A 23,368-nucleotide genomic window follows, 5' to 3' on the forward strand; every position below is an offset into this window, starting at 1 on the left:
TTTAAGCTTCTAGCGCTTTTAGAGGAGACATTCCATTGTTCAAAAACCTCTCTGGTTTAGTGCAATCCACAGGACACTCAATAGGAAGAAAGCCCCTTGATGCAGTAGACCTCACTGCCTAGAATTGCTTCGTTAGCATTCTTCTGCCATGTTTACCTTTATTAATTCTGCAGTTTAGCATGAAAACATATGCATAAAGAAGGGAGGAAAAGCACTAGCATAGCAGCGATGAGGAATCCCTAGCCCTCCAGTTGTTGCAGGACTACAACTGCGATCTTAGTAGCCCTGCTGGCTGGGGCTGCTGGGAGTAGAAATCCCTCATCGGACTTTCCAGAATATGAATCTTGAGTTTGCTATGTGGTTTTCACAAGGGAGACGGTAAAACCCCAAACATAAACAACTTGTCACCTGGAACAGCTTCTCTGTGGGCTGATTTACACTGCAGTCTTCACCTTCAGAAGCACCCAGGGAACGTAACTAGGCTGCATTAATGCAGAGGCCTTTTTTGTAATAATAATAATAATAATAAATTTATTATTTATACCCCACCCATGTGGCTTGGTTTCCCCAGCCACTCTGGGCAGCTCTCAACAGAATAATAATAATAATAATAATAATAATAATAATAATAATAATAATAAAGTGACAAAACATCGAGCATTAAAAACTTCCCTATACAGGGCTGCCTTAAGGTGCTTATTTCCTTGACATCTGATGGGAGGGCATTATACAGGACAGGCGCCACCACAGAGAAGGCCCTCTGCCTGGTTCCCTGTAACCTCACTTCTCGCAGTGAGGGAACTGCCAGAAGGCCCTCGGAGCTGAACCTCAGTGTCTGGGCTGAAGAAGCCAAAAGCCAACACCTCGGAAGTAGGGGCTGCTGCTGAGTTAATGGATGGGCAGGTCTCACATGGAGATGACACTTATGAGAGCTTTTGTCTCCACGCTGGGTTTCTATACATGCCCACCATGAACTGAGCACTTCTAATATTGTTAGCATCTCTCTTGCCTCTTGGTCCAGGGGCAGCCATTGGTATTTAAACTCAGTGCAAAAATGACTAGAGGAACTTGGGTTGTTTCCCAGTAACCAATGAAGGCTTCGTCCCAGTCATAAGCAAGTTTCAGCACCAACTTCCCTCTCATGCAACAGATATCAAAAAGGAGTCCAAAATCAACTTTCAAAAAACTAATTTTAATCAAAACAAAAAAAAATTGTTGATCATTAACAAGTTTATAAAACAGTGATTTAGTTACATAAATAAATTGATATCAGTGTATCAAATCTTAATTACTTTCAACTTCATGAGCATGTTTACATGGGGTGATGAAATACAACCTTTTCCCCCTAGTATAATAAATAAAATGGAGAGCATGAAACAAGTCCCCCCCCCCCTCTAAACAAACAAACAAAATCTACAAACATACTTCTAGCATGTTCTCTAACAAAGGGAACAAGAGACACGGGACAACTTTTGCACCAAAATGTTAAAAAAAACAATGCTTTAAAAAGCACAAGGGTACAGAACCATCAGCTAAAATAAAGGACACTATACTGTAACCAAAGTTGGTAATAACAGTAATAATAATATAATGAACAGTTTGGTAGTTAGATCTCCAGTTTGGTTATTTTAAAGCATTAAGACAAGGCAAGATAGAAGGCTGCTTTCTTTTGAAGTAATTCTAGAAGAAATAAAAAATATTTTTTGAAAAAACAAACAAACTGAAAAGTAGAACAGTCATACCTACACAACTTTCTGTCCTGCACAAAGTCAAATACCTATGCAGAATATATTTATATATATATATAATATATATGTTATTTGTGCACAAAGGTTAGCTTATTATTAGCTCACTGCAAAGGTGTAATGTATGATGTCAATTGTTTTGGAAAACATTGTAGGTAGCCACAGGCAAACTTCTACCTCACAGTTGCCACTTGTGAACTAACCACAGTGGGTATGAACCACATGGGAAACTGGCCATTTGCAGCGTCCAGCCGTGTGGCAAGGCAATTTTTAGGGCACAACTCTTTTTCCCCTGTTGCCAGCAGTTTTTAAAGAAATGTCACCTTACCAATGGCCAGGTGCTACACGTGGCCAGGTTTCGTGCACACCTTGATAAGTTTACAAGTAGCGGCAATGTAGGGGCGACGTTATCTGTAGCCATCCTCTGTGTGAAAAAGGGATATTTAAGTTTTCTAGGCTAGGAGGCACAAACCCCAAATCTGGCATACTGTATGTATTCTTAATGCTAAGGCTTGCTGCTCTGGCTGTGTTGTCCCCTCTTGACTAGAGTACCTGTTACAAGCACGCAAGTGTGGATACATACATATGTATATATGCATACACTCGCCTGTATAAATATATATATATGTATAAAATTCTCCCCAATTTCCATCCAACAATTCAATCCAAAAAGGTGGCTCTGCATAGATGCCCAGCATATTCAGTTCATCACCTGAGCCAGCCCTGAAGCTGGGCGCACTTTAGTCTTTTCCAATACGTTTCCTTGTTTGTTTAAAAACCAAGCTACTGCAGCTTCAAGTATTTTGCATTATAGGTTTTTTTTTCTTTTTTCTTTATAAATTAGTTAATGTTATATTTTATTCTCAATATTCCGACATATAGTATAATATATATATATATACAGTACAATAAATGCTCTCATTCTTTTTAATTTTATTTTCCAGATAAATCCCTGAGAATGTATGTTGACAGTCGCTAAGTTTCCACATGCACAAGCATCGTGTGCCATGCTTCTGGATGAACAAGCACTGCAAAGCCACGTGGGTCAGCCTTTGAAACTATTTAGTTATTTGTGTGGTTGGGTTGGTTGGTTCATTTAAATAAGCTGAAATGTCAGGATGAGTTACAAAGGAGTAAAGCTGGAGCCATTCGAGGTACTTATCACAGGATGGAGGTGTTTGTTTGGTTTTGTATTTTTTTTAAAGCCATTGCAATATATTTCTCTTTTTTTTGTTTTGAGGCTGTGAACATATACAGAAAGAACAGGAGAGCTCTGTGGGCTTTTGCCACTTAACAACATATACTCAGTGTAAACCAAACTTTTTATTTTTTTTTAAGCCTCTCAATCTCTCATACGAAAACAGAAAAGGAAAGGGGAAGAGAGAGGAAAAAAAACGACACACAAACTTTCACAACGTGACAATTTAGTTTTGCAAACTCAGTATATAACTATACACATATAATACCGGTGTGGCTCTGTTTTAAGTTAAAAAGGATACAAAGGCAGGCTCAAGTAAAAACATACCACCCTCCCAATGTTCCCCCCCCCACAACCCAACCCACCCCCCATTCACACACGTTTTTATTGTCAACCAAACCGTTCGCGAACCAACATCATCAGTTTCTTTTTGCCTTTGTAAATTTGTTTCAGGTTGTCAATGAACTGTGTAAACTGAATGTGTCCGTCGTGAGCCATTAAGAAGGTCTCTCGGGCCTTGCTCAGGAACTCTATGAACTCGCTGTAATGCCGAGGACTGATGTGCGTGAGCCGGGAATGCGTGGTGTTAATGTACGCTCCGATGGTGGCATCCAGGAGTTGCCTTAGTGGCGCTTTGTCCAATGACATCAGCTTGCCCGAGTTCCTCCTTCCGTGGAGCCCCACCATTCCGGGAGTGGTCAAAGTACACCGACGCAAGATGTCCGACAGTACCGTTGCACATTTGACACTTTTGACCACCAGAGGTATGATCGCCGCCAGCTCGTTCTTCCCGAGGGAGTGGCTAAGTGCACAGGCCCACAAAACGTCGTTAATGGCAGGGTGTGTGTCCTGATTGTAACTCAGGTTGAGATGCGTCATGGCCAACGTGGCCAGCTTGTAGGCCCGCATAGGGTAGCCGCGATGCTCCATGTACCGCGCTATAGTGAAGAGCTGCGTGTAGCTCATGCCGGTTGCAGCAGCGTCGAGGACAATTTGGTAAGCCGTCTCAAAAGCTATGTGATCCTTCTCGCACAAGGTCAGCGCAGAGAGGGCGCAGTTCTGAGGGTCCTTCATGGCACACTGAAGAGCAAGCGTCCTAGCACTGCTGGCAAGCTTCTCCTGCTGGTGGCAGTCCAGATGCAGGCGAACTATAGTGCTGTTGGACATCACCGTGGTTGCAACAATGCTAGTCGCTTCGGTCGGAGTGAAAAGTGTAAACCAGCTTTGCATGATGCTATCCAGTGCATAAACACCTGTGAGGCACAGAAGGAAATGTTTGTCACCAAATATGGCAGACCCGAATACGTATCTAGAAAGAACGAACCTGTGACCGGGGGGGGGGGGCCTTGTCTGTAACACTCGGTAGAAGAGCCCACCAATGTCCGTGTTGGTGGACTGAGCATTCCTAATAAAATGGAAGAAGAGACCCAACCTATCACAGCCTATGAGCAACTTCGGTTCTTATTACAGTGGTACCTCAAGGTTAAGAACTTAATTCGTTCTGGAGGTCCGTTCTTAACCTGAAACTGTTCTTAACCTGAAGCACCATTTTAGCTAAAGGAGCCTCCCGCTGCCGCCATGCCACTGGAGCACGATTTCTGTTCTCATCCTGAAGCAAAGTTCTTAACACGAGGTACTATTTCTGGGTTAGCGAAGTCTGTAACCTGTAGCGTATGTAACCTGAGATACCACTGTACTTTAGCCTGCACACCTCATTTGGAAGCAGGAGTGCCAACTTGAATAAAAAATGGGGGGGCAGGTATGCCCCACTCCACATAATTGATCACATGATGTGGTGCATACACACCATTTGAATGGCAATGCCCATCAACTTTGGAGGGCTGAAGACCCCTTGGTCCCTATCTTTGGAAGCGATGAAAACTAGATTGAGAATCCCAATGATACGGCTCCAATAAAGATTAGCATACCAAGACAACACATTGTGTGAACAAACTGCCCCCCCCAAGCTTGAGTGTGTGTGTGGCCCATTCCCAAAATGTCCCAACACTCAATGTATTTCCCTCTTAAAGAACTAACACCCCCTTCCATGGAAAAAAAAAGGAAGTCAAAACTGAACTGGATATAACCCCAGCAGGAAAATAGAAATCTCTGTCCTTAAAGGCAACATCTTCATCTAGAGTCACTACCAGCCTTCCGATCTGAAATGTGCAGGTTTCTTTAGTACCCTTTTGTTGCTCTTGCGAGGGCGAACAATGACTGATGGGCTTCATAAATTGAAGCTTATAGGCAGCTTGAGTGCCTCATTATTACACAAAGTAATTTGCACACATCTGTGCGCTCATCTAACCACACCCAGAGGTCCTTATTTTGCTCAGTTGGGCCCTGCTGTACTATAATGCATGCATACACATACCCCCTCCTTACCCAACGCTAGGCACTGAGGCCATCCACTCAATGCCAGGCCTTCATTTACATAAACAAACATGTCCCTCATTTACAAACTTCCTAGAGTCTCAGAGGTGATCTTTGCTTGACATTACAGCTTCCTTATGGAAGCTATACATATATATGCTAATGTAAAGCGGAATAAAAAAGCAATTTGCTTGCCAATAGTTAACTGAGCAAAACACACTTGCCCTCTAATATCTAGAACTCAATCTAGGTTTCAATTAACTTGGCCAAGACAAACATGCTATTAAAAAAGAGAAAGAGAGAGGATGCAAATTTGCTGATAGCATCGCTTGATAGGAGAGCAAAGAATAGTAAACTCAACAGACACAGGGAAAATGCAATCCTGACCACTAAGTGTTGCAGTGATGTAGAAAATCTGCTTGGGGAACAGCACCCATCTTCATAAAACCAGAAACAGAATACAGATTGGGTTTTCCTTTCCCGTTTCTCAGAAAGCAATGGCACTCTACACTCCTGCACAAGTCTGTTGGTGGCCAAATTCGAAAGCTGCAAACCATAAAGCAGCCGTGAGTAGCAGATAAAACTAGGAATACAGCCAAAGGTTTGGACAAATCAGTTTATGATTTTAGAAGACACACTGAAAGCAGAGAGAAAAAGAGAGGCAAGCATGATCAATGTGGCATTTAAGAGAACATGCAGCTCTCTAAAAATTTAATTTGAATAACTTTGTAGAGAACTTTATTGTTCTTGTGAATGCACAACCTTTGGAACACTACTGGCATTTCATAATTTGCTCCAAGTTTGGGAGATTGTGAGGGGAGTGCCTTTCTCCTGCCTCCTTGGCACAATTCATATAAGGGAACACTTTTCAGCTTCTATCCTTATATAAATTCCTGCAAAGGAGGTTCCCAATCTTTTATTTGGGGACATAGCAAGTAAGGTTAAGCTACTTCCTTCAGGTGGCTGCATTCCTCTGTCTGTTTGGGATCGCCTCCATGGATCTCAGGCTCTCTTGCTGAGGACAATTTAAGTTTTGTACTCTCAGTTCATGTCAGTGTGGCATTATGGCACAGAGACAGGTAAATAATAATAAAAAAAAGATACATATTTGATGTAGAAGTACCCAGGTTCTTCCTAGAAGAGCAGCATATAGAGACCATCTTGGCTGTGAGTCCTGGAAGACCTGCTCCCTGCCTTGCATGCCTTGTGCCATCTGGTCTAGGAGGGCAGGGCCTAGACTGACTCCAGCTACAAAAGGTAAGGGTGCTGAACAGGTTCCTGGGTTTGGGGTATTGTCGTGGTTGTTATTGATATTTTTTCTATCTTATGATTTATGTGGAAATAGTTCAATTTGGTTGTGCATTTCATAATGTTTTATATATTGTTTTGTTATGTCTGTAATTATGTGGGTTGTGGGTTTTTTTGCACGGTCTTAACTTTGGAAAGGCAACATACAAATAAAATGCTTGATTGGCTGATTACACCATTTCACAGTGCTAGTTAAATCAGAATTCACCAGAGACCAATGGCACCACTTACCTACTTCTGTTGCACATGTTACTAACCACCTCACCATCTCCCGCCGCCTCCAATTCAAGGTTGACAAAGTCATGCGCATCACCTGTTCACAAAAAAGATGGGCATTTTAGAGAGACTAAAACTGTAGCATAGAGTTGTCACAATGCAATAAAAATGAGAATACGCATTGCTTAGAAATTAGTCAAAGGGGGCACTTTGGAGTCTCTCCATCAGCTCTGCCACAAGAAAGAGAAGCATTTCTTACACATCTTAAGTGTTTGAGAGAGGAAAACATTACATCCAGAAAGCAGCTTCTCTGGGCTACAGGCTCCCTGACTTCCCCAGGCTAACCCACTTGTAATCTAATAACGTGGAAATTCTGGATTTCCCCCAGAAACTCCAACTGCTATGATGCCAAAGGTAAGTAAGGAACAGGGAGGATTCCCAGTCTTCCTCTCCATATCCCCAAGCTGAACTAGGGTGAGCAGATCCTTGGACATTTTGGAACCAATTCCCTGGTAATCTGCTTTTCTCCCAGTGTGCCGGGAGATCCAAACTATTTTGGAGATATGCAAGCAGTTACGCATCTAAAGATAAATATCATAACCTTAAATAGCAGTAGTTCTTACCTTTTTCAATATCGCAGACTGCTGCTCTACTTTGCCTATTCTTTGCAATCCACCATTTTATGGTTACTGTGTGGAAAGCTTCCAAAGAACTGAATACTCTCTGTGTTCCAATGCAGCTGGACTACATACTCTTAACATAATTGTTTCTTGGATTGTCAGCTGAGATAGTAGCATCCACACAAATTGAGCAAAATCTACCTACTACCTAGTAATATTTAATATACTCCCTCACTCTATGGCTTTGCATTCAGTGCAGCTGCACCATGAGCAGAGCATTAAGTGGTATTTTGCCACCATTTCTTCAGAAGAGTTAGGCAGCATTTTGGTCTATTTTATGTGTGCCTCACACAGTGTAGACTACAGTTCAAGAATCACTGCATTAGAGCACTGATGTAACAAAGGCAAGGTGTCCATTAGGGCCTAGACGATATATCTCCCAGGACCAGTATGTGGGGGCAGACTGCGATGACAGCGTCACTCAGCGGCATATTGCTGGTGAAACCGTCACCGCTCAAGTCCCTCTGCCTCCATCATCCTGCATGCAGAGGGAGAAATAAACTAACTGGGAGCTGGAGGCAGTGGAACTCACGTGGCGGCAGCTTCACCAGCTATATAAGGTAAAGGGATCCCTGACCATTAGGTCCAGTCGTGGCCGACTCTGGGGTTGCGGCGCTCATCTCGCTTTATTGGCCGAGGGAGGCGGCGTACAGCTTCCGGGTCATGTGGCCAGCATGACTAAGCCGCTTCTGGCAAACCAGAGGAGCGCACGGAAATGCCGTTTACCTTCCCGCCGGAGCAGTACCTATTTATCTACTTGCACTTTGACATGCTTTCAGACTGCTAGGTTGGCAGGAGCAGGGACCGAGCAACTGGAGCTCACCCCGTCCCGGGGATTTGAACTGCCGACCTTCTGATCGGTCCTAGGCTCTGTGGTTTAACCCACAGCGCCACCCGCGTCCCTTTTCACCAGCTATATACTACTGGTGAAACAGCCATTGCACTCTGCCTTGGCAGAGGGAGAATCAAGCTGAATCAGTGAGGTGCCTATACAGCTTGTTCCTTCCTCTGCTTCTTTAAACTGCTTGGCTGAGGAGCATGCAGCTGTCCTTGCCTCAGCCAAGCAGTTTTACGGAGCCAGCGGTGGGATGGGGGCTCTGTTTAAGTGAACGCAAGTAGGAGTGAGATTGGGGCCGCTCAGCTGGGGAGCATGAAGCTTCCACTTCCCGCCTGGCTGCCTTCTCTGGGAGGGTATGTGGAGCCCACCCTCCTGGTGGAAGGCAGCCAGGCGGTGTAGGGGCTCTTTGATGCTGCTGGCGGCCCCTCTCTGCAAGGCGTGGAAAGGGTGGGCTTTGCACCCTGCACCTGTTGGATTTCGTCTGGGAGGGTGAGCTGTGTCCTTCTTCCTGGGGTGAACAAGCCCCCCACCAGAGGAAAGAGACAGCGCACCTGCACAAGCGAAGGTGAAGGCAGTCCAATTCACAAAGCCTGACAGGTTCTGTGTGCTTGGCTACTGTTGCTTGGTCCATCTGCGGGAAGTGGGGGGCAAGCAGGCAAGGTTGCTCACCTCCCCCCCCCCACACCAGCAAAGGCAGAAGGAGCTTGGGCAAGGAGCCCCAAGTCCTTACAGCTCCAGCACAGGGGAATCAGGGCTGGCTCCACTAGGGGCAGCTCTCCCACCCCCAGCAGAGCCTGGTCAAGGGGCCTCGGGACTCACGCAACTGGGTGCAGGAGCCATTTCACACACACACCCCGTCTTAGCAGCAGGCTGGGGCCAGCTGTATTGGCCATAGCCCATGAGGCGCTGGGGTGAAACTGCCTCAACTCCCACAATGAGAGCTGCGGCAGCTTCACGCAGCATCTCGCTGGCTGGGGCCAACACAGTTTTTTTCTACAACGTGCTATATTGCCAAACCGCAGTGTGTGGCTGGCGATACACCATGATGCTGAAAACCAGCCTTAGTGTCATTACTTCTGAGGGTTGAGGGTTTCAGATGTCTAGTTCTAGGACTGGATCAGAGCACATTTCAAAAGCAGCCACACAATTTATACATGCTGTGTCTGTCAGCCTGTGTGCTTCTTTAATACCAAGAATACAAGGTAAATCATACAACTTGTAACAGCAGGGCACTTTTTTTTTAAGCCAGCTAAGTGAAAAAGTAATAAAGATTTTCTATTTAATTCCCTTTGCCATGCCATCTGGTATAGCAAAAGAACAAGAAGAGCTCACCGACCATGGATGAGTAGGAAAAGTTCGTTATAAACTGGTTGTGCCAAGAAGACATGTTCAAAATTGATCCAAGGTTTTATAGTATCTTACTGAAGCATTAAAACAGCATTAAGAAGAAAAATACCTGAAGACCCAGCTCCAGAGAGACTTTCAAAAGAGTGATATCTGGCAGACTGTCCATAAGCGTTGCTATTTTAAATGCATCCTGGGCAAGCTTGAAGATGTGCGATGAGGAGTGAATGTTTTTCTGGATAGATTCTAACACTGTTTCAAGCCTTCGGACATCACCTGGAAGGTCAGCCAAAAATATATATGCATGAACACAAGCAGTGACAGAAATATTGCAATGTTTCACACAGACAGTGTCATCAATATGCATCTGATGTGGTTATCTCCATACCATCTGAAGCAGATGCAAGTTGTGATGGTGCTGAACCAGTGCCTGGAGGTGGCAGTGGACTAGATGAGAGCTTACAAACTGGAGCTAAATCCTTAGGAAATGGAGCTGCGGTTGGTAGACACTACTCATGTCCAAGAAACTTCCATCTGGCCTGCTTTAGGTCAAGCCGCACTCCCCCTGAAGAAGCAGGTGCGTAGTTTGGAGCCGCTCTTCGTTTCATCTGTGTCACTGGAGGCCCACATGGTTTCAGTGACAAGGTGTGTCAATTTGCAGCTCCATCGAGTTCACCGGCATAGGTTGACCACACAGTTTTGCAGCCTCTGGCAACTGCTCGTCAATGTGTTCTGTGTAGGGTTATATTTGAAAATGGTCTGGAATTTGCAGGTGTGTGCAGAGTGCTGCTACTAGAGCATTGGTTGGTTCTTAGCTGTGCAGCAATATAACACCTGTCTTGCAGGATCGACATTAGCTGCTTATACATTACTGGGCTCAGTTGAAAGGTGCTGATGTTAACATGCAAAGCCCGGAATGACTTGGGACCTAGGTACGTTGATGCAAAGTTTCTATCCACAGCAGTCTTCCTATGTTTTGAGACAGTAGAGGGGGCCATTTTTTTAATCCCACCAGCAACTGTTGCTCACTGTGTATGGATAGGGGCAGTGCCTTCTCAGCAGTTATATCCCTGGTGTGGATCTCTCTTCCCTTAGACAGCTACATCACTGAACACACTTGTTTACAGAGGCTTAGAGAGGACTTGGTTAAGCCAGCTCTGCTTTTTACTGCGGTACTGTTGCTGTCGTTGTTTATTATATTTTATTTCTTTCAAATGCTGCATATTTTTACTGATCTATTATCTATCTACAAACAATGGAAATAAATATTTCAAAGACTTCCTTTGTGAACAGATACTAAACCCAACATTCTAGATCCATGTTTTCCATTTCTATAGGAATTCATCTATGTACCAAAATAAATCTGCTGCACACACATGAGCTGGACATGCCACATGGACAGCAAGTGATGTGCTTGTGTACATTTTATTTAGTACTGCTTCGGCTACTTAGCGTGGCTCACTGCGGATATATATGCTACACTTCCTCTTCCTCACTCTTCTGCTTCAGCAGAGCCAAGAGATCAAAAGCTTTTGCTTCCATACACAATTAACTGCATTTGAACCCTAAACTGTTGTTACTTGGTTAGTCTTAACTATATTTAAGGAAACACATCAATTTCGTGAGTCATGGTTTTGAGACTAGTTTGTTTCTCTAAACCTTAGTTAAGATTAACCACACTTTGTCAGAGTTTGAATACAATGATCAACCATGGGTTAGTTAAACAGGGAAGTGGGAGCTTCCAATCTCCCCGCTTCCAACTGCACCAGAGGACGAGAAGGGAAAGGGGAGCTCATTCATGTAATAAGGGACTGTCTAGCTTTTTGGAAAAAAACCATTGTGGGCACCACAGACACACTGCAATCAAGTACAACACAACTTATTCTATAGTCTGCCACAGAATGCTTCTTTCAAGTCTAATTTGAGGAGAGAGAAGAAACCCTGGGAGCACCAGGAAAGGTCCATGCAGACATTATGTATACCCATTAGCACCACATTGGTGAACAAGACCAATATAAACTCATGTATATAGTCAACTAAAAATAGATATCTGCTTAATTGCCAGCACTGTACCTTTGGCTGCAGTTAGCATAGTTGATGCCAACTCACACTGCTGAGATTCAATGTGACTTAGAGTGAACCACCGGGGGTACCGATTTGGAACAACTGATGCAATGTGATGTGGACGAGACATATCTCCTGATGGAGCTGTGGATTCCAATACTAGTAATCTGTAAACAGGAAACACACATACGTGGATAATTAAATTATAGTCATGAGAAAAGTTGTGCCTTCTACAGAAATGCTGCAATATGTAGACAAAGGTCTGGTTAGTTTCTCATTACAAGATTAAGGCTGCATTGAGCTTCAGGCTCATACACTGTGCCCCTCCTCCTCCATACACAACAGGGGGAGGTTGAAAGCTCTTGTCTTTGAAGGGAGTGCAGTTCCTTGTGGCAACCGTTGTTTGCAAAGTTTAAACAAAAACAGTTCCCTTCAGTTCAGCTATCACACAGATCTGTGGGCAGTTCAAAGGCAAAAGCTTTTGATCCCCTCCTCTTGCATGCGAAGGAGGAGAGCATGTGAGCTCAAAGCTTGTTATCGTAAGGACAAACTGTGGTTTGGTGTTATGTCTCAACAAGGTCATAGGCAAAATGGCCTCGCTTGTCGCACTAAACCATAGTTAATGGTTTGCTGTGAATGCAGAACTTGTTCCTGCTTTGCTCCTTCCCTAGTGCAAGCAACAAGCCACGATCCCTGGCTTAATCATTATATCCAAGCCAGGGATCATAGTTTGTTTCACTCAAACAAGAACAAACCCTAGCTATGGCTTATGGTGTGGTGCAAACTCAGCCTTTGAGGGCAGGGAGGAGACTGTTTCTCCTAATTAAGAAAACTAGAACTTAAATAAGAATTTCTCCATGCTTTGGACTTTTAGCATCTGTGTTTCAAAATTAAGTTTCAAAAATGGTGGGGGGGGGACATTTTTTTCTCCTGATATGACTTTCCTCACCTTTATGTTTTTAGTGGGAAAATGGGACATTCTAGTAATGGTTTGGTATCTGCCAATTTAGCAGACAGCCGTTTAACTATCTGCAAACTAGTGAACATCATTTTAGAAGCTATTCCGGTGACAGCAGTTTCTCTTGCAAAGAAAAAACCTCTGCCTAACATAATGCAAAGAAGTGAATATGAAGCAAACCTACACATAGTGGTTGGAAAAGGTTACAATAGCTTTAACAAGAAATAGTTGCCCTAAGCTGATAAGTTATTTCTCTTCCTACTACAGACCTATTATTAGAAGGGTCTACACTGTAATTTACTTGAATGAAAATAGCTGGCTTTTTTTTTTCATGAACTCCCTAGCATGATGATTCAGAGCAGCCTCAGCCTTTCAAAGGTCAAAGAAGTACTGAAGGACAGTTGGAAAAGGAATGTCAACAAGCAGAATTCTGTGTGAACATGTGCATCTGTGGGATTTTATCTTCAACATCATCATTTGGAATGGCCCTCTGAATCAGGACAGCCCTCTGAAGAATTAGTATCACCACTACTGCTTCACAGTTAAATGGTGCCCTCCGGCTTCTACAGATGCTGGCATCACTCAGTTTTATGTGGTTCCACGGATTCTACAGCCATTTTCCTGCTTCTACTTGTGCAAAAGGCTCCACCAGATTTTGCACAAGAAGAAGGCTGTCTTTAGATTTTTTTTCCCACCTTTTATTGCATAACTTTATAGCCTGAGGTGCAAAACAGCCCTCCCTTGAGCAGAAGACACCATTCATGTATGCAAGCACAGCTTTGCAGCCTGGTTTACAAAGCGTCTGGTGGTATTCCTCTCTCTTGATAACAATCATAAGCAGAATAATTTATGTGTAATAGTTTTTAAAACTACAAAACATATCATACAAAATGAAAGCAAAATTATGCAAGTCTTGATTAATTTGCACCATGCGTATACGTTTTCATAATGCTTGCTTCTCTTGGTGCAGAATCCAATTCATATGATTTTTAATTTTCAGTTTTTGAAAAAATTAAGTTCTTGAAATGCAGAGGATAGTCGTACCTTGGTTGTCAAACAGAATCCATTCCGGAAGTCCATTTGACTTCCAAAAACATTCAACAACAAGGCACAGCTTCCAATTGGCTGCAGGAGCTTCCTGCACTTAATCGGAAGCTGCGCAAGCCCCGCCGGACGTTCGGCTTCCAAAGAACGTTCGCAAACCGGAACATTCACTTCCGGGTTTGCGGTGTTTGGGAGCCAAAACATTCGAGTCGCAAGGCATTCGGGATCCAAGGTGCGACTGTACTCTCCCCCAAGCTTGCAATGGACATATTCCAGAGTTGTAGCATACTTTGTTCATATTACAGGCTGTGTTACTGTCTCATGTTGCCTTAGCTCTAATAGAAAATTTTGTGGGTCTAACAGAAGAGTCTCTCTTTGGTAGACCAGATGGGTCCCATTTCCACCCTGCTCTTAGTGTGTGTCACAGTTGTATTCCCAAAGGGCTTCCTTTGAGATATATAAACTCACAGCCACCCCAAGGAGTAAGTTCAACACTCCCTTGGGACAGGCCTAACGCCCTAGAACTGAAAGCAAAAAGGAGACTATCAGCTATTTTAATGCTGTGACACAGCTCATTTAATTCCAATTTTCTATCCAGGAGTGCCCAAGGATGGCTGGTAATGAAACAGACAAAAGAACTGGGCTGACCATGCAGCAGCATAGCTCTAACATGAACATTATCCTCTCCTTACCCCACCCTCACCAGCTCTGAGAGAACAGGAAGGGTTGCCCATTAAGCAGCCCTGAAAGACAGACTAAACAGATTAGAGCCCTGGGATTTACTACCAACAATGATAAACACAACTGAGTACTTCAGAATGCACAGAGCTGCAAGGAGGAAACTTTGCCATTGTTTTCCAAGTCAGTCTGTGTTTGCAAGACAGCTGCTCATACTCGAAAAGGTGAAGAGCTACCAAGGCAATTCGCCCCAGTGCTATTTATTACAACATCAAAAAGCCCAGGACTGGGGCTTTTGGTGTCAAGCACAGCAGATATCTTTTTTTAGAAAGATGAAAATCAGGGTTATCTCTTGAATTTTTACTGCTGGGAATTTCATTTTTGGAGCAGGGGAGAGGATTAAAGCAACTGAACTGCTTGTATCAGAAGGTTAAAAAACAGAAGTTAGAGAACATTTTCAAATAACTCATGCTATGCAATGTGTGAGTTAATTGGGTGCTAACCAGTGTTCAAACCCACCTGTTCCTTAAATCAGTCTTGCGGTTCTTGTTCATTCACTCACTCATTAGATTTCCCATCCTATAGCCAGGGTTACTCAAAAACTAGATCCAAGACAAGTGCAGAAACACTTGCATTGAAAGTATAGGCTTCAACAACCTACTACAAACACACAGATAAATCAAACACATTGTGTACATCCTCTATCAGGATTGCTATCCTTAAAGGAGGAAGTTGTTTGCCAGCCTTCTTAAAAGTCAAAGGAGCTTACCTGGTGAGCCCCTTTAGAGATGGGAGTTCCACAACACAGGGTGCCACTACAGAAAAGGCATTGCTCCTTGTCACCATCCTTTTTACCCCCGAAAAGAACAGGTGTGTGGAGCAAGGCCTTCCCTCATGACTTTATGGATGAAGGGAGCTCATACCGTTGACCGGGTTTATGCTTCTTTTCTAAATGAGGTTTAAAGACACGTACCGCATTGCTCTCAGTGCAGTTTTGTATGCTAGTTCAGCATCATGAGGTAGGAGAGAGGTGAAAAGATACTTGGCAAATGTGTGCATTGGAACACTCTCTCGATGGATGATTTCACCTAGACCGCTATAGGGTCCAGCTATGAGGGAAGGGATTTGGGAAAGGAAAAAACAACAACAGAAAGTCTTATAAATAGTGCTGTAGTTTGATTGTACATAAAATCGAAAGTGCTAAAAGTTATCTAGAAATATTGTAATAATCCTTGCCAAAAAAAAAAAGCACTCACAGTGAAGAGAAATAAGCTCTCTGGTGAGGGGTCCTCTAAGAAATGTGCAGTACTAAAAGAAAATGGTGGTGATAAATATATCTTATTGAAGCAAATAAGGTGGCCTGGCTATAGCTTTCCTTCTTGGATTCAAAGAGCCCAGAACACTTCATTTGTTCACTTTTCATTCATTGGTATAGAAGCTATTCCGTGTTTTCTTTAACGTTAAGCTGACTTGTTATGAAAATTGCTCCTGCAGTTTAAAGTGGCAAAAATGCAGGGAGTTAGCTGACTAAGAAGCATTTCTGCCATGCACGTCAAGCCAAGGTATCTGAATCACCACCCTCACTACCCTTGGGTGTAGTCAAATAATGAAACATATGTGTCTAAACAGGGAGAGGACAGGAGTGTGCGCATGTGCTCACACACTTGCATGTGGTGGGCGGGTGCATGTAACATTGCAAAAGGTTCCTGACCTTTCCTCAGACCCCGTGTTATTTGCGACTGAGGTATGTGGGCTGTAGCACTGGGGCAAGTGGCTGCACCTCTTGCTACAAGGGGGGAGGCAGCCATAGTTCAATGGCAAAGCACAAACTCTGCATGAAAAAGGTCCCAGGTTTAATTTGAGAAACTCTGGGAAACCTTGGGAGAGCAGCTGCCAAGTCAGTGTACTTAGCTGGACAGGCCATTTGCCTGATTCAGTAGAAGGCAGCTTCCTATACTTTAAAAGGGCAGCAGAGGTTGTCAGCTTAAGAACTACATTCTATGAAAACAGTGAAGTGTAGAGAATTGGAAGCACCCGCTCAAATCAAGCTGAAACTAGATGAATCCATCCTTTAAGGAAACACCCCCCAACCAAAAAAACCACACTGACAAAAGGCTCCAAAGTAATGCTGTAAAAAAGTGCTTTTAAAAAGGCACACACTTGTTCTTTAAAGATTCCCTAATGCTAATATATAACATCATTTTGACACTAACAGAAAACCCGTAATGTTTTCTCTCATTTTTCCAGAAGGGCCAGATTGAACACACTTCTAAAGAAAACAATGACATCTACAACTTTCACTACTTTTAAACAGACCCACCCACCCACAAATCCCACAGTGTCCATAGTGCCAGCTTCTTCTTCTTACATTCTTTAGCTGTTAATTACATTAAGATTACAACCACCAAATAGGAACTTCGCTTGTCACGAGCATGGGCCTTGGCTGAACTGCACTGCTAAGAAAGATGTTCTGGGCATCATGATTGGCAGGTAGCCTCTGCCAATCCAGCTTGAGACCAGCCCTATTCTCTTGCTCTGTCTAAGCAATGGAAAACTTGTGCTTTGGATTATCGTGTGCATGTCTTGTGCATCCTTTAGACTTCTTCTAAAGGATGATAAAAACACATCACTGTATTTCTTTCCCTTGTGTTTTAGTGATTTACAGTGTGACACTGGCAAGAAAACGTCTTTGTTGCAAAGTTTCAGGCACAAGTATCAGAGTGTGATTTCTGATGTAGGACAAAAATCATACTTTTACATGCGAAGCTACTTTCGGTTCCCACCAAGCTCACAGTATGAAATTCCTCATAAGCAATCTAAATTGGGCCAGTGGAATGAGTGTCTAGGGCAAGTTTAATTTCACACATTTATAATGTTTCGCTAGAAAGTGGTGGTGTCATTATGAACTTCAGTTTCCTTACATGCTAGCCCAAACTAACTGGGGGTGTGGGGAGATACTTTTAATTCAGATAATGCATAAACAAGACCCTTCCACTTCCACATCAATGCGATGTTTAAGTATAGTATGGGGGTTGTGTTGGGTGTCTGATGGAAGATCTATAAACAACCATTAGATTCCTAAGAACCTGATAATTACCAGATAAGCCAACTCCCAGAGGAGTACCTGGTCTTTTTATTAGAAACTGCTGAAAGAAGTGGTTAGCATCGATAGTCAACTACCTTCTAATAGGAAGACTGCTTGCTTCTGGAAAATCTTCACCAGCGTGTCATCCAGTTCGATTTCCTGTAGCTTGGAAATTAACTGTTCCTCATTCCGACAAACTTTCTCTTGTGCATACAAGCCATCAGGCATTATTCGCTGCTGCCCCAGTCCTATCAATGCCACTTCCACAGCCAGCGTCAAATAAGATTCTCCTTCTTCTAAGAATTTGTGGGCAGGCAAGTGATAGTACTCCAAAGATTTGTACTGGCCCATATTCTCTAGAGTGGGGGAAAAAAAACATCAAGTCACTCAATAGTTTACTTGTGGTTACACACCTTATTTGTGCCTGTCCTCCTGCATCGTTTGCAAGCCTCCCACAAATTTTCACAAAGGCAGCCACCCTCACAAGGTAACCTTGGGCATGCCACTCTCTTAGCCTGAGTACCCCCTATCTACAATATGGCCAATAGCACTGACTACCTCATAGGGTTGTGCACACATGTCAAGCACACTTGAAAACACTAAGCAAAAGTATTGTAAATAATGCCAATGCCAACACTACTAGCAGTAATAAGGCACTTACTTTGCAGGCAGAATGTCCAAAGTTCAAACTCTGGCATCTCCAATTTTAAAGGAAAAGACCTTTGTCCTGGGAGCTGATGCCAGTCAGGGTAAACAGTAGGCTAGATAGGCCAATAGTCTGCCCTGGTAGAAGGCAGCTTCATATATTCCGACAGTAGGGCAAGAATACTATTTTGTATGCACACATGCAAACTACGTCCCTCCCTCTTAAGCACTGTCAACACCCCTATTCAGCAAATGTTTAAGTTATGGTGTTTTGCAAGCATGGTTGCAAATAATAGGTCTAAAGCAAAGTTAAAATCACAGCATGCTTAAAAATACATCAAGTTGACCCATGATCAGATTTTACCTGTGAAGTCTGAGAACACATGGAAGCTCTCATCATCAACCCTGCAGGCCTCCATAAGGCTGCTGAAAAGGGTGCCAATTGGGTCCAATGGGTGCCCAACCCAGCCTTCCAGGTTAGTTATAGAGGTAACACCTTTGTGGAGAAGTTCTACATTAGAAAAATAAATACATGCAGCCTTAGCGGTCATACAGTACTTTTAGTAGGCAAAAAGCTTGCATTTCCCCCCTCATCCTTCTGATTTTTCAGACATGGAAACTGTAGCTAGCAACAGCATATGCACCATCAGTGACCGCAGATAAACTGGATTTTGAACCCAAATACTGTATCTTATAACAGAACACATTATCCAGAAGGCCCATGGCCGTTTTTCATTCAGGGAGATGCATCAATGCCAACTGCAGAAGAATACTGACCAAACACAGCTTTGCTTAACACAGAATACCACTTTGTTCTGCCCACCCCGCCCCTGCTTACCAATAAACAGAAATACAAAGCCAGTTCTACCGTGCATCAATTAGAACAAAGCAATTTCTCACTGCCTATCATAGCAAGCCCTAGATCACGACTGCCTACCATACTGTCTATGCAAGACTCCTTGATTATAAGCTATCCAAACTCTCTTTAGAGTCACTGCTGAAGGATTTATAAACAGGAAGCACACTTGTGGTATGCACAGAAGAGATATCTATTTTAGTTTCCTTGCTGGGGAAAACAAGGAGCACTATTTTAACTAAGCTAATCCTGTGGAACTGGGAAAAACAACAACCCAGGCATGTGTCACATGACAACTCTTAAAAGATCTACCTTTCAAGTCGGCTAGATTTGCCTTATTTGCAAAATGTAAAAGGTAAACAGATCCCCTGTTGACAGACAGGGTCCACTGTCAGGGGCAGCTATGCCGAGGCCCACGGGCTGGTTAGTAGAGGGCTTATTGCCAAGTAGAGATGCTGGGCAAAGAAGAAGCCCAAAACTACTGCTGTTCTCTGTAGAGCTGAAAGGTACATGCGTCATCAGGATGCAGGAGATTCTTCAGGTGCCCTTTCCATCAGACAGAGAGGCCTTCATACACTCATTTCGTCCATTCTAACACTATGCAGCTTCTGAAGAACCTGCAACCTCCCATTTCCCAATAAGGAAGGGTGATCAACTACAGTGCCTGTATTTGGCCTCAGAGAGATGAGTTATGAGTGGAAGCAAGAGGAGGGTGCCTAGAATAATGGAAGGAAGCCCTGCAAATAAGTTGTCCAGTGCAGGCAGCTCCTGTGTAATGCTTGTGCAAAACCCTATTTGTGTATACTTTGTCATGTTCTCCAGCTCCTACCAGGTAAACACAATTTACTACAGTCATGGAACTACAGATATATAAGCAGTTAAGACACACACCCAAATTCCTTTCCAATGACTTCACTACCCCAATAGAATAAAATCCGGATTGCAATTGTACGAATACTTTCCCCACCTATGTACACTTCCTTTGCAGTTTGGGGCAAATCAAATACTAACTTTTGTAAGTGAAATTGACTGAAAGGTTACTTGGACACATGCCAAATGCTACTGTCCGTGTCAGGAGTTCAAGGTAATTTCAATGTTTCAGGAAAAAACAAAGGGCAACTTCAGAGAAATGCCCCCCCCCCAAAAAAAACACATTTTCATTATTTCCTGGGCCTTCATAGTGTTAGGAGCTGGGGGGAGGTGCTGTATGCCTGAACCCCCTTCTAATTCCTGAATCCAGCAACCAAGCAACAGTTTGCGGTTTGACAGCAACCCTTATTTCTAGGAATACAGCGGAACCTCGGGTTGCGAACGTGATCTGTGTGGGAGGCACGTTCGCAGCCCGCAGCGTTTGCAACCCACAGCGCCGCTTCTGCGCACATGCAGGTCATGATTTGGTGTCTCTGCGCTTCCGCGAGCGCCGAAACCCAGAAGTAACCTGTTCCGGTACTTCTGGGTTCGGAAATCACATAACCTGAAGCGTCTCTAACCCGAGGTACCACTGTAATGACTAGACCCATCCAACACTGCACTAGTTAACTGAACACATCTTTTTCAGACATTTACAAAGCAGTCGCCCCAGATTTATCTCCAGGCTTACATGTAAACTGATGCTCTTCCCATTCTAGAGCCAGTGCAGAGAGAGTCCAAGGTTGGGAGAGTAGAAAATAGTACGGTCCAAATTATTCTGCCGCTTTAGAGGCCATATTGGTTGCTTGCTTTACGAATATATTTCTACAACATTCCTTGCTTTGAATTTAGGTATTCAAAAGATGTGGCGTCGGTGGGAGTAGGAAGAACCTAAAAGCTCTAAGCCAGCATTATGGCTCTTTTACAGAGAGGCACAAACACTGCCATAGCCCTATAGAGCCCTTGGCAACAGTGGCGTAGCATGGGGGGGTGCAGGGGGGGCCGGCCGCAACATCTGGGGGTTAGGATTAGGGGGCGCAAATCCACGGGTTAGGGGGCGCAAATCCACGGGTTAGGGGGTGCAAATTACTTGCCTTGCCCCGGGTGCTGACAACCCACGCTACGCCACTGCTTGGCAATGAACCACCTCCCATTGCCCGCTACAGTCAACCACTGCACAGCCGCAGTCTTTTACTTCTAAGCAGAAATTCCTTGCACTTGGCCCCATTCCAACCTTCCTCTCCCCAGGCTGCAACCTTTTGACATCATCTTGCCCACATTTACCTTTCTTCTGGAACCGGAACATTTCCTGCTGTTTCTGCTGCTGCCTCCTTAGAGTATTGACAATAGCTATTGCTAGCCGCAGTGCTTCCCTTGGATAGCCATGAGATCTTAGTGCATCCACCCTCGCGCAGGCTGTAGGCACATGTTCTGAACAGAGAGAAAGGGGGAAGCATTTATTAAAGAGCACATCCGTGTCTGCAGCAACCCCCATCCCGGGGGAGCATTCAGAAGGGTTTTTTTTTTTGTTTTGTTAAAGAATCTAAGAAAACAGTACTTTAAAAAGGGAAGGGAAGAAAAGACCGTTTGAAGGGAAGCTCTGTTGCTATTGCCAGACCTTTCATCCCTCTCCCCGTCCCCCAAAAACAGTGCCATAGAAATGGAACAAAGCATCAACTCATGGAAGCCTCTTTCCGGCTGAGCCACTTACCATGCCAGAGGGGCCACCCGTGAGAGTCAAAGAGTGAGTTTTCAGCATCATCATGGTAACAGTAGTTGGTGTACAGGTCACTTCTGATAATGTGCTGCAAGTGGCTGTCCTGCCAATGGAGATCGCACGCCTCAATGGCTCGGGTGAACACCGTCCGGTGAGACCTGTTTGATGAATCTGTCAGGCCCACGAGTTCAAACAGAATCAGTTTCATGCCTCCATATGGGTGACACCCAACTCACACCCCACTCTCTCCTCCTCCAATACAATCAATACATGCTTCCTAACAAGCAGAGTTTCAGGTTTACCCTACACAAGCTATTTCTTTTTCAAAACAAGCACACAGGATTCTATTAAAGTTAATACGCACCGGACGGGGCCAAAACTCATCCTGTCCTAAAGCTGTATATGTACACAAAGTATATTGAACATTTGTGCGTGTGCAGAAACAATTACAGAAATGCCTAAGAAATTCCTGGGTGGTTTGTCAATATGTACACCATGGAAATACAGCTTTGAATTGACAGAAATGAGGCTTAGATACACTGCTTTCTATTGTATGTTGCAAAATTAAACAGTGGATTCAACAGAACCACTTTGAGCCATAAAAATTGGAGAAAAAACTGCACTATGCTTCCAAGCAGAAGAAGAGACACTTGAACCCTTGGCTGCATAGTGTGTGTGTATTGCAACCAATATAATAAAAATTGCTCTCATACTTTTACATATATCTGTTCACTAAGAAAAAAATATTACATTGGTTGTGTGTATAGAACATATGCAGGGTTCTACAATAATTCTAATGAGACACGGGCACAGAAAAAAGGGTGTGTGCATGTGTCCCATTTTATTAATGCATTTAATTTCCATACAAACACACAAACAGATTAGCAAAAAGCAAACAATGGTATCAACTGTAATTCCACATGGGATCAGCTGATTAGAAACAGAGTTCCATACAGTTGTGTAACATGGTACGGCCCCTGCCAATGTTTTAGAAAAGACATCCTTGTGTAATGCCTGCTGGGGGGTGTCACACAAGAGGTAGAGTCAGCAAGGTAGATGAAACTCTGTATGAAAGACCTGAGAAGCAACATGTTATAGCAAGTTACTTCTTGTTATAGCAAGAGCACTGAATGCTCTCATGTAATATGGCCCTTGGAGGTATTGGGCTGTCAGGAGACACACACTGCTGTGCTACTACAACCCCACCGCAAGTGCAATCTTACCCAATGCATCTCCAAGCATTGTGTTCATGCTGAATGGGAAGCTAATTTATTTTAAATAAAAATAAATTATGCCAGCAGCAAAGATTGCCACAGAGCAAATCTCTCCCAGAAGCACTCACAAAACTAGGAAGATGCTCTCACATGTGGTAATGGAGAGCAACAGACGCAAGCAGTCAACAAGCTATGTGTCAACACATAGCTCTAGTGGAAGACACTGAAATGAGAACTTGCACTTAAAGAGTATAGGTCCATACAGAAGAAACAGAAGAGATTTGGATTGGAACCTATGACAGGAACCAAGTCCGCTCTCCTTCCCCGGGGGGCAGTGTTGTGGGAGGGCATCCGGGACCTCCCAGTGACCCAGTGGGAGGGCAGAGGGATGCCGCTTGGGTCATGGGGACTCCCAGCCGCGTCTCGGCACATCCGGGGGCATGGCCACTTGCTGTTTAAACTCCAGCACGGCCATGGGGTGTCCTCCTTTCGCCTC

The 23,368-nt window shown here is 43.8% G+C and overlaps 1 protein-coding gene across 2 annotated transcripts in view; it reads right to left on the minus strand.

The window, feature by feature from the left end:
• Positions 1 to 1,171: 1,171 nt before the first annotated feature.
• The window catches only part of ZSWIM6 (zinc finger SWIM-type containing 6), a 94,129-nt gene continuing 71,932 nt past the window's right edge, over positions 1,172 to 23,368 (minus strand). Inside the window, exons 6-14 of one of the 2 annotated variants that reach the window (XM_081929572.1) lie at positions 21,653 to 21,829; positions 21,226 to 21,372; positions 18,541 to 18,672; positions 17,627 to 17,887; positions 15,420 to 15,555; positions 11,776 to 11,933; positions 9,815 to 9,978; positions 6,856 to 6,937; positions 1,172 to 4,196 (exon numbers count right to left, since the gene is read on the minus strand). In XM_081929572.1, coding sequence (XP_081785698.1) covers positions 3,334 to 4,196; positions 6,856 to 6,937; positions 9,815 to 9,978; positions 11,776 to 11,933; positions 15,420 to 15,555; positions 17,627 to 17,887; positions 18,541 to 18,672; positions 21,226 to 21,372; positions 21,653 to 21,829 — 2,120 coding nt within the window. In that variant the 3' untranslated portion in view covers positions 1,172 to 3,333. Of the gene's footprint in view, positions 4,197 to 6,855; positions 6,938 to 9,814; positions 9,979 to 11,775; positions 11,934 to 15,419; positions 15,556 to 17,626; positions 17,888 to 18,540; positions 18,688 to 21,225; positions 21,373 to 21,652; positions 21,830 to 23,368 lie in introns of both variants that reach the window. The other variant, XM_081929571.1, reaches the window with a different exon arrangement.

Source organism: Podarcis melisellensis, assembly GCF_964234715.1.
Source record: "Podarcis melisellensis genome assembly, chromosome: 11".
Lineage (NCBI taxonomy): Eukaryota > Metazoa > Chordata > Lepidosauria > Squamata > Lacertidae > Podarcis > Podarcis melisellensis.